The sequence below is a fragment of the Cynoglossus semilaevis genome, chromosome 18 (assembly GCF_000523025.1).
Source record: "Cynoglossus semilaevis isolate Cse_v1.0 chromosome 18, Cse_v1.0, whole genome shotgun sequence".
NCBI lineage: Eukaryota > Metazoa > Chordata > Actinopteri > Pleuronectiformes > Cynoglossidae > Cynoglossus > Cynoglossus semilaevis.
The window spans coordinates 9,634,403-9,645,927 of NC_024324.1; the positions used below are offsets into that span (position 1 = coordinate 9,634,403).

At 41.8% G+C, this 11,525-nt stretch overlaps 2 protein-coding genes across 3 annotated transcripts in view; both read right to left on the bottom strand.

The window, feature by feature from the left end:
* wasf2 (WASP family member 2) overlaps positions 1-1,157 on the bottom strand; it is an 8,505-nt gene extending 7,348 nt beyond the window's left edge. Inside the window, exon 1 of the mRNA XM_008331590.3 lies at positions 1,004-1,157. The gene's annotated coding sequence lies outside the window, so the exon portion shown is untranslated. The remainder of the gene's footprint in view (positions 1-1,003) is intronic.
* Positions 1,158-2,204: 1,047 nt separating this feature from the next.
* Positions 2,205-11,525, bottom strand: part of LOC103394355 (methyltransferase-like protein 24) — a 14,593-nt gene continuing 5,272 nt past the window's right edge. The window contains exons 2-7 of one of the 2 annotated variants that reach the window (XM_017041206.2): positions 8,984-9,047; positions 7,410-7,801; positions 5,539-5,637; positions 4,685-4,821; positions 4,158-4,419; positions 2,205-3,107 (exon numbers count right to left, since the gene is read on the bottom strand). In XM_017041206.2, the coding sequence (XP_016896695.1) occupies positions 2,802-3,107; positions 4,158-4,419; positions 4,685-4,821; positions 5,539-5,637; positions 7,410-7,730 (1,125 nt within the window). In that variant the 5' untranslated portion in view covers positions 7,731-7,801; positions 8,984-9,047 and the 3' untranslated portion in view covers positions 2,205-2,801. Of the gene's footprint in view, positions 3,108-4,157; positions 4,420-4,684; positions 4,822-5,538; positions 5,638-7,409; positions 7,901-8,983; positions 9,048-11,525 lie in introns of both variants that reach the window. The other variant, XM_017041205.2, reaches the window with a different exon arrangement.

The following is an 11,525-nucleotide window of genomic DNA, read 5'->3' on the forward strand; positions in this document are numbered from 1 at the left end:
ATTTGACATAATGTGGGTTGTTTTCACCACTATGCTGCTCATTCTGTGGATCGACTGAAATTTCGTGAAATTCCGACTGGAAAATTATTAATGTATTTAAGTATATAGGAATATTTAAGTCTGTTGGTTCTGCTTTTTGAGAGGAGGAGCCTGTTACTTAACTAGCTCCTCCGATTGATGATGACAGTGTGCAATGCAGTGAGGCATGGTAAAGGCCCTAAAAAGTTTTCTACATGTTATAGTATGTTAAAATCATGATCCTTACAGAAATTAAACCTCGATAAACTATGATAATTCTGTTACATTTGTTACAATTATCTGTGTCAGTGCCACTCCCCACTGAATGTCTACTGTCCACTTTTTGCCTATCTTTGCCAGGCCGGTGCCTTGTACTTACTTACAATAGCGATGTAAATATATTCTTCCTTGCTCTCTAATCCCCATTTTGGTTTATTGATTAAACCTTTTCTATGTTCACGTACGATCTCCTGACATTTGGCAAGTAACGGCAGAACCGTTTGGTTCAAATACTTGTACTACTTGCACTGATTAGACAAGAACTATGTTTTGTGTATGTTCAACAACAACGAACTGCATTTGTTTCCCCATGTAAGTCGGACCTGGCCATGATATAAAAAAATAGTGTTGATAGTGTGAAATGCTCGACAGAGAGTAAAACACTGAAACATTGTGTCACACCGACAACAGTAAATTATCGCTACAAACCTGTTTTACTTTTTTAATTTTTTTCAAATGTTGCCAAATTCATGGGAAAATAAAATAATGAAGAGGAAAAGTTGACTTTAAGTCGTTACACGTTGACAGCCAAAACATTAGCTGTGAGCTAAAGTCGTTTAGTTGGGATCTCGGCCTTGTCAGAACAGGAAGTAACTTGTAGGCGCTACTTATCTCGAAGAAACAGCCCAATTCTTTTGTTGTAACGTTTTTCGCATAACAACAAATTATACCATAACAACAAATTACACAATTTTACTGTACTCACCGTGAAAAGGTGGCGTGTGTGTTCGCTCTTACACTGTTGTTTGTAGTTGTGTGAAGAGTTTCACAAAATTGTGAGCGGTACACTAAAGCAGAACAGCGAGGCATCCGGGTCCCGGGATTGTGAACGTCTGATTGGATGTACGACCACGTTTCTCAATGACGATTGGGTCTCATGCTTGTCAATCTTTTTTGTCAAATACAGGATGTGGAAAATTCAACGTAAAGAGCGCAAATCCGCCCATACTGGTGGCAAACATGTGTACGTAATTTGCGTAACGTAGGGCGGGGGCTGCAATGCATTCCAACGAACGTTTTCCAGCGAGTTGGAACGAGTCCGAGGAATGAGTGGCACGAAAAGTAAACTAACTGAAAGAAAAGTTATAAAATGGCCCGTAAATGTCACTTGTTACGAATTATTACACTAATTAGGTCAGTATCGAATAAAACATACAAGATTTCTGCAAGTAGGCATGGGGGAGATATAAAAAGAAGTCATCCATTGTTCCCTCGTCTCAACTCTAATATTTAATCATTTAAGTTTTAGAGGCAAGATGTGAAAATAGTTAAAATTAGCTAATATACTGAAACAGATTGTTTAAATAATTTAATGGGATTTATGTTTCTGTTTTCAGTTTAATAAACTTTACACTGGAAGTGTTCTTCCCAACAGAGGCACAAAGACCCCGAGTGGTACGCGAGGGAATTACAGGGGTTCGGAGAATGTTTAAAGTAGTTATTTTAAAGTAAATAACTGTACCTCCATGGTGGTCAACTTATTTTGAGCTTTATATAACAAATAAAGACGAATAATATTTTTTTATGATTAATTTGAACATAAATGACCTGAAAATGACAAACAACAAATAAAGATTACTGTAATAAGTTTAGCAATTCAAATTACTTTTTTTCTTAGTGGTGGTGGTAAACGCAGATTATGTTTATTCAGATTTTAAATGTGCGTTGGTTGGTATTTATAATGTTTACTGCTTTATCTTGATTTAACAAAATATTAGTTTTACATTATGTCCAGCAGGAGGTGCTCGTGCTGTTCGGTTTTCAGTGGAGATATGCGTTAGGAAATTGTAGAGCAGGATTTACATGGTGTCACAATAAAACCCTTGGCAGAGAAACAGAAAACAGGGAATTCTCTTTGTCAGGACTCCATGTCACTCAGTACACAACATAAAAAAGTAAAAAGTAAAGCATGTCAAACACAACCTTTAATGGCCGTAGAAAAACGTTTACTGTGGTCTATTTATGTTGTTTTTGAGGGTTAATAAATATTATTGTTTTATAATATGGGTCAGCTTAGTAAAAATATTGAGGAAAACAGGTAAAATAAACCACGTAATAACCTGCATTCATTACAAAAATAGCCAATATTATCTGTGTTCAGTTTGATTTAGGTGGAGACTGAATTTCTAAAAAAAATCTTAAATAGAACAAGATATGAATTATGGCAATTCATCTTTTTGGTATAAAAAGAAAAACATTATATGGTACCATATATTTAAAGCCTTGTTTCAGTGTAAACAAATATTGCACGTCAGAAGACAACTGAGCACAAAATGCTTCAAATAAATTTACCTTCAAGATACAGCAGGATCCACCTAATAAACTGAGAAAATATGCACAAAGATCCCTTCAAATCCACTAGAGGGAGGTGTCTTGCCATAAAAGAATAGGACCAAAGTGAGCGATGGAAAGTTAATTCTACAAACTCAAGATCACTCTTGTTTTAGTTTGAGGCTTAGTGTCTCAGTCATGTGTGTTTGTCCGTTGCCATTCGCGTCTGAGTGTCAGTGTCTCGTGTTGACCCAGCTGAGTGTGTAAGAGCTGTGAGCATTATTCACTGCCTGTTTGAGGACGCTGCTGCCAAATCCGGCCGAGCTGTGGACGAGCTTCAAACCAGAATCCTGGAGGCCCTGGAGGACGCTGAACCAATAGCGGAGAACTTCCTCGTTCGTTCCTCCTACTTCAAACCCTGCCCACTGTAGATGAACTGTGGCAACCAGATGATGGACACTCTGTAGGGTTCCTGACTCGATCCAGTTCTGGAAAACTCGCCACTCGACACTGAGCAGGTCAGCGTACACGAAATTAACCTGTAAACAAAAACAGAACAATCGGAGGTGGACGGCAGGATAAACATCGATGAGATTTATTTATGACACATGTTGTTGTGTTGGATTTGCCTCCTGACGTGACTCTTTCCATCAGCAACATGCACAGGTGTCATGAACAACTCCAGATGAAGTCCTGCTCAGACACGCACCGGCACATTGCTGCATCCAAATCTCTGACCTGGTGGGATGATTGCCCATTGAACAACAGCTATTTTGGCAAACCTATTGTTCATATTCGGGTCACCGAGAAAATCACCTTTTTTGCTTCTCTGGAGAACTCTGTAGCAGTTATCTGTTTCCATCACAACCATTCCTTTTTTTTTAACAGAACTGGCACGACGTGACTGGAGTGTAATGTTTGGTGTCTCACCCAGAGACTCAAGAAAAGCCAGAAATTGGCTCAGCTTGGGCTGCCTAAAGAACAGGAACTCTCTACCCACTGTTCCACAGCCATTTCCATATTCTGAATAACAACAACAACAACAACAAAAACAATTTCTCTGCCATGGTTATAAGAATGATCAGTGGTTCAAACCTAATCAAGCATTCATCAAATGAAGGAAACAAACAACCACACAGAGTGTGTTCTCTTCCATTGTCTTTTCATCAGCTTCAATTAACCTAAGCCCCAGTGTACATGTCGTTGGACTAAGTGGAAGCCAGTAAAATAGTGGGAAAACATGCAAAAAAACAAAACAAAAAAACCACCCACTACCACCACCTTGTGGCAGTGTTGCCAATTATAAGTTGTATTTTTTTTACTGAAATATTGGAAGTTGTGGGATAACCTAAACAACATGTAGTCAAACTGTGGACATGCAGTTCCCTCTTGTGGCTGCAGGATGTAACTGAGCCACTCGGCGATTCGCTCACTAAAACTGTTACCATGGCAGCCAGAAATGGCGAAAAGCCCAGTTGCCATGGAGACACAAAGTAAGCGAGCTTCTTTAAGTGTATTTTTTTTCTTTACATTTCTGTAGACAAATACACACAAGAGTTGTTCTGTATGTGTGTGTGTGTGTGTCTTACAGTGGGATGTCCCAGAGCTGCCATGATGTCTGAAAGTGTTTGGGACACACTCCCCAGGTTGCCTCTGGCCTTGTGCTTCCTGGGAGCACGCCACTCCAGCCACATCTTGTGCTGGTTTACCACACCTCGGTCGCCATGGTTACCATCTAAACTGTTGCCAAGGTGACCAGCAGATGCGTTGGGGTTGCTGGGATCAAACCTGTGAACTTCACATCCCAGCATAGACACAGTCTTTAAAAAGTCTGCATCTCTTCCATCCATGCTAGACAGAGGATGACGAGAGAGAGAAAAAAACAAGTTTAAAGTTTAGAAAACATTTAATACTGCAAGATAATGGCGCACACACAGTCTGTAACATTTCCTTAGTCCAGCTCCTACAGAAATTAATAATAATTTTCTAGACATAATTATATAGAAGACGATGTTAATATGAGTTAGCCTTTTACACTGGTTTGCAGTAGTAACTTGTTATGCGTATCTATTTTTGTCCAACTAAATCCTTCTACTCGACCCTGGTATGTACAAACCTGAAGGAGTATGCAACACACGGTCCATCTGCAGCAGGAAGAAGCCAATCCTCAGCACACAGCAGCCACTGGGCCGATGCTGCAGGAGGCGCCGACGCCTGAGACTCTGCAGGACGTATGACCCTGGAACACTTCAACTGGGGATGACACAGGTAGAAAGTTCAACTAAAACAATGAAACAAAGACACTTTTTACCCAAATCCTCAAAGATTTTCTCATTAAACCAGAAAGTGGTTTCACTTTAAGACAGGCTGATTAATTACCCACCCAAATCTTCACAATAAATCAGTATTCTTTTAAGTAGATATACAATTTATCCATGCTGTTTTCTCAGCACTTGGTGCAGTGGTATTAGATTTTACTTTTGTTTGGGGAGTTTCCAGTCTGGAACAGAAAAGCTTTACTCTCTCCAGATTTGGCAGGCTTGTGCTGCCAGCACATTGACAGCGCCTGACTGATCATATCACTGCTGTTTTAGGCTCCACATTGGAATTCTGCAGTTGTTAAAGTGAAGAAGTGGACTGGAGAGTAGTGGTTGAGAAAGTGAGAGTTTATTGATTACTGTTGCGTCTTGGCAAGCTTTAACTCCTGGCTACAGGTCATTGATGATTTCAGATTCTAGCCCGGGACCATCCAGGAGAGTTGTGTGTAATGGACCGCTGATGGCCAATTTAAAGATCAGGTCCCTGCCAATGGGTCACGGGATAAGGGGGAGCGATAACGTTCATACTGCCCTGTTATCAAGATAAACATCCATAAGGTGTAGTCGCCAAAAAGTCGAGCACCGCCGCATTAGGCTGCGTCTGTGTGGTACCTGACTTCTCCATGACTTCTCTATAGGTTCCCAAACTTACTTGTGGAGTGGTGATGTATGCAATAAGACGACCCAGTTCTGCAGTGAATGACGGCCTGCCGGTCGCCCACGGCTGTACCTCCAGATCTCTGGATCCAACCTGGCAACACAGACGTACATATTACACACATCCAAAGGCAAAGATGACGCAGTTCACTGTGGACCAAGAGAAAACATGTGAGATGTTTGTGGATTCAACATGATTTTTAAATTTTGGAAATCAAATTCAAATGACTTTCAACTTCTCATATAAATAGACGTGGACAAAGTTAGCCATCGATTAGCCATCACTCAGCTAACTAAATGTTAAGGCTTTAATTGACGGACATGATCCTCTGAAAGTAGGTCGGAAAAATAAAAAATTCCTGTCACGAGCGTGAGTTGGCCCGCACCTCCTGCCCCCAGGTATGAGGACTGAGGAGTCAGGTCACGACCTCTGACCCCTTCCCTGCTGCCAGGACATTGGCCTAAGGCATTGTAACATACAACACACACAAAACCAAAGAAACCCCCACCCCCTATCACACACACACACACATAAACACTGAACCCTGTGGTCACCATGGTAACTTGATTGGGGAGGAGGTGGGGAGTGGTGATGATTCACAGAATGAGTCAGAGAGTTTAGCCTTGGGCAAAGAAAGAGACAGTGAGGGAGAAAAAAGAGAATAAAAGAGAGGGGGTGAGGAGTGTGAGGTAAAGGAGGGACAGACGCTGCGGCGCTCAAACACAGGTGAAGGCTCAGTGCTTTGTACGGGAAGAACAGCTGTCACCCCTCTCTGTCTGATGTCTGATGTGAGGTCAGTGCTGCTCTGAACTCCTGGCTCACCTGTTCCGTCACGTCTGTAATAATTCACACTGTCGTGTCAACGTTGTGTCAACGCTGCGGCGGCCTAATGGACACGATGAATGAGGAAACATCGGCATCTGGTTTCTGACCGATCACCAACCTGGTGACTTCACCACAGATTCTGTTTAGTGTGTTTACAAAGTAGTTTAAAGTCTATTCTAGGTTGTTTTTTTAAGTGTAGAAACGTGAGGTTCTGACTGACACAGGGCTGACTTCCTGTCCCCTGAAGAACTGCAAGACAAAACGGTTTGTTCTCACTGAGAAGCAGGTTGTCAGTGAGAAGAACATCAATAAAAAAGAAAAACAGATTTCAACTGTTTGACCAAATATTCAACTAACAACATTTTGCCAGCTCAAGATGAGGATTTGGGAAAACGGCACACGTCCATTGTTTTTTTCACTTGATTCTTCCAATTTAAACTAAAACACAGCCTTGTCTTCAGATGAAAACAGAGGCACTCAGTGAGGAGGACAGGATTGTTAGAAACATTTAGCTTCATTTAAGACAAAAGGCAGTAGTGTTGACGTGGCCTTGTGTTTCGTGCGACCCTTTTTACCTTTGTCAGCGGTGCCTGTGTGGCCCACTGTTCACTGTTCAAATAGAAGTTTCTTTGTACTGTTGTCGTCAAACAACTAGACCCACTTCTGCTGCTAGCTGATTGGAGTTTCCTCCTTAAGCCCCGCCCATTGGCATCTTAGTTTTGTTTATAATTCTTTCCTAATCTCCAGAATTACAGTTGTGGATCCACACAGCGCCATGCTGTACCTCTGAGGTCCACAGTGGGGGCGGTGTTCTGTGGGTTACATGTCTCTCCTGTCCATTAGTGAAATGTACAGTAGGTGGACGACCGTTCTGTTCTAAACATGTCCTCAGCAACATCAAACCTCATTTCCACCGGATTAGAATCACTTGACATTGTGTCACGTGATTTTGTTTTAAAATAATATACATATATTTTGTGATAAAACTTTTTTTTAAGTCCAGCATTAATGCAGGTAAATTCCTATTACCGTTCTCCTACCTGGTGAATTTCTTTCTCATCTTCATATGCTCCTATCTGCTCCCTCCTCCCTCCACCTTTCTCCATCTCCTCCTCCTCCTGCAGACGCGGTCCCACTGACGCCGGTCCCCAACGTTGTGAGCTCCTCTCTGGTTCAATGCTGATCACGGAGAAGGCCACGGCTCCCTCCCGTTCCCCGGTGCCTAGCGCCGCGGTTCTCGGTAACCGTGGACCGATGACGATCAGCTGCAGAGCGACGAGCAGCGGAGGACCGAGCAGCAGCAGCAGGAGGAGGGCCCCCGAGCGGAGGGACAGCTGCCTGCTGCTCCTCCAGCTCCGCATTCTCCACCCTGGAAGCACCGGTGAACATCTCCGGCTCTGTGCCCAGTCATCCAAACTTTTCTCCCTGCAGGCTAGGAAGGAAAGTCCCAGCTGAGACTTCCCCCTCCTCCCGCTGCTCCTCCCCCTCCTTACATGCCCCCAGGGGGGAGCTGCGATGATGAAGCACATTCCTGGGTCAGATGTGACCTGGTAGTGACTCGATGGCCGCAGTTTTATTTAGATCATAAACCTAAAATGTTACCCTGAGAATCCCCGGTGGAATTCTGCTCTTTATTAACAATCATTTAACAAAGAAAAGGCAAGAAAAAAGTGTTTTGTGTCGCTCCAGATATCAAAAGGAAGGAGGAGGAGGAGGAGGGAGATAGATAGATATTCATTAAAATCTACTGCCTCATAAAAAGTTCTGGATTGAACCATAATTCTCAGATCTCTGGCTTAACAGTATTTGTTAATAATGCACGGTACATTCCTTATCCTTCATCTTGAGAAAAAAATGTTCTGAAGATTTAAGTTAGGATTATAACTTGTCTTATTTATTTTTTAATTTTTATTACTGCATATGTATATATATGGGTTTATTCTATGTTATAAAGTGTTATACACTTTTATCACTAGGTTTGTTTTAACCTTCCTTTGTCAGTCTGATTTAATTCATAATTATTGTCACTTTTTCTGAAACGAGTTCTGAAACTATTGTCCTTCCCTGTTATTTAGATGTTTATTTAATGCAGCACTCGTCTAGGTGCATGCTGGGGTTTTCTTTTCTGCGTCACAACTTTAAAGCAGAAAAGTGTTGGTCTGTGCAGCGACGGCTGAATAAACACAGACACACCTGCACTGAGAACGTTTAGTCCTGCAGCTAAACTTCCATCTCTGTTCTCTGCTGTTGTTTGCCTGGTATTCACCAACATGTGCTGTTCATTTGAATTAATTATCAAACAGTTGTGTGTACAGTAAGTACTGAGCCAAGTCTGTCTTTAATGTTTTCCAAACTCTTCTCTAGCAGTAAGACAAAAAAAAAAACAACAAAAAACTAATATTTGGTTCTTGTAGAACCTTCTGAGTTTATCTCTATCCAGTCTATTGGTAAATTCATCAGTTTCATTGGCATAAATATTATTGAAAAATGTGATTAAAATCTCATTTAGTAGCCTTCTAGAATTTATATCACCACGTGTGCAAGGATTATACATCTGAAGAAAGTGGATAAGAACAGGAGAAAAAAACCCAAAACTTGATGAACTGTAACTCACTGTGTTTGTCTGAGTTGTCGTCAGTTTGTCAGCTGAGGCCACGACAAAGTCCTTCATTAAACTTCTGTGGGGAACACACAAAACTCTGTAAATGTTTAGGGCTGCATTTCAGGCAGTGTTGACATCCAGGTCTAACCAAGCTGGGTTGAACACAACAGTTTATATTAGTAATACATTATATATATAATATATACTGTATATATTATTAATTGTACATATATTGTATTGATGTCTGCATTCCAATGCTGATTGTTATTATTTAAAATATGCATTATATGCATAATATTCATAACAGACAGGGGGCGTTCTGCTGCATGATGAACCACTAAATGGCTCTTTGATTATATCACTAAAGTCATGTTACTGAGGATCTGCTTTTGAATGCAGCTGGCTCACTTTTAACAAAGCGTCCATACTTTTAAGTGAAGAAAAGACCGGAATAATTTTTTGCTGCCACTGAATAAAGATAGGGTTCGTGTCATTACATTTGCTCAGAATATATTAAAAGAGCGGGAAAGAAAATGGTCATTTGCGTGTGAATGGAAGCTTCTCCTGTAATAAAGTGAAGTGTTGCAGAGAGTTGTCTTTGCTCTGCGTCCTCCCTCCTCCCTCCTCCCTCCCTGCCTCCTTTCCTCCCCTCCCCTCTTACTCCTCGCTGCCTGTCATGTGGTGTCGTTGACAGCGAGCGTCTCTTTTCACCATACAGTGGAATTTAACAGCAAACACATTTCCCCTGGACTTGTCGGAGTCTATTTAATCTGCCTGTTGACAAACTGTACACAATATGCAACCAGTTAACTTCTCCATCTGCTTTCTCTCTGTGTGGCTGTCACACACTCACACACACACACACACACACATGTCACGGATTTCATGCGTTGTGGGGACTTCATATTTAAATGTTTTTTATGAAATTGGATAAATCAGGAACCCAGAGCCGCAGGAATTTGAACTGGACGTCAAAATGATCCGACTCTGGCGACAGAATTCTCCTGATGGCGATCGTTGATGATTAGGTCGACTCTACAGACCATTGAAATGACGCCTTGGTGCAAAATGCACAGCTGCAGCTGGACTTCTTTAGCACACAACAACAGCGCTGTCGGCATCTAACTGTAACTGTTGATTACAGATGAGTTGAGAGTCATCAACGAGATTAACAGCAAATAACTGATATTACTTTTTAGACCAAAGTCTAAAACGTTGCAATATATAAGCCAAATTTTAAAAAAGAAAGAGGAATGAGAAAAGCCTTCACAGAAACAGAAAATAACTCAAAAATTAGCCGGACATTTCATCAAGACACCTCAGAAAAACTAATCTCAAAAGCTTAACGAGTTGTATGTAATTAAGATGAAATAACACATTACTGAGGACAGGTGAGTTTAAAACAACACTGCAAAAATAAGCTAACTTAAATAGGTTTAAAACAACGACTGCACACGGCACAGCAATCCATTTTAGTTAGCATTAAGCTACCTAACAGATAACTAAGTCTTAGCTCAAACTGACCTGAATGTTAGCCACATTCTTACGTAAGATTTAGGTCAGTTTAAGTTTGTAAAAACTCGGGGGGCGGGGGCAGTCTTGTGCCTTCACAACACGTGTTTACAAAATGTGAAGGTTTGAACTGATTTTTGGCTCCAAGTCATGATGAGCAGCACGCACACACAAACAGGCCCCGCTTTTCTGTAGTATCCCATGATTCCCGGTGATTCCATGTGTTTAGGAGCATTTCTGACGGCCCTGTGGAGCCAGCAGCCGTCACCCTCCTTCACTCCATTCCCTTATTTGGTTGAAGAATCTTGCAACACTACATTTTTGTGCATTTTGTTTGAATGGCTTCAGAACCTCTCCGACACTCTTTGCTGATTTCCTGAGTCTGGTTTCTTTCTTCCCCCTCCAACACATCCTCTCATGCTCTTTCTCCTTTTTTTCTCTCCCTTCTCCTCCCCCATCCATCCATTCCTCGGCTCCCCTCCCTTTGAGTCCCTGTCGAATTGTGTCCTTGACTGAACTCTCCTCGCTCACAGTCCCAGACAGCCTGAGCAAAGCCCCGTACTCACGGAGGCTCTAAAACACACACACACACACGCACACACACGCACCAAACCTCATTAGGTTCTTAAAGAAGCAGTTACCCAGACAGAATTACCAATGGCAAGAACAGAATGTGTATTTAAATATTTTGCACCTCAGATACATACATGATATGTAACAGACAGATATACAATTGTTTTTCATCACAAAAACCACCAAACAACACAAGACCACAGAAAAAAGAAGGGAGAGAGAGCCAACGAAAGAAAGAAAGAAAGAAAGAGTGGAGCTCCGCCAAGACTCTGGAGTCTGGGGAGCTCCACTCCTTTTGACCCCATAGGCACACACGCTCTTACACACGCCCACGCTCTCTCACGCACGCGCACGCACGCACACACACAAGAACATGCATCACTGCAGTCACGCAAACACCACTTCCCAAGTTTCACATTGGCACACAGAACAGCAGAGTCTCTCTGGGGCCAATCTTGTACCATTTCAT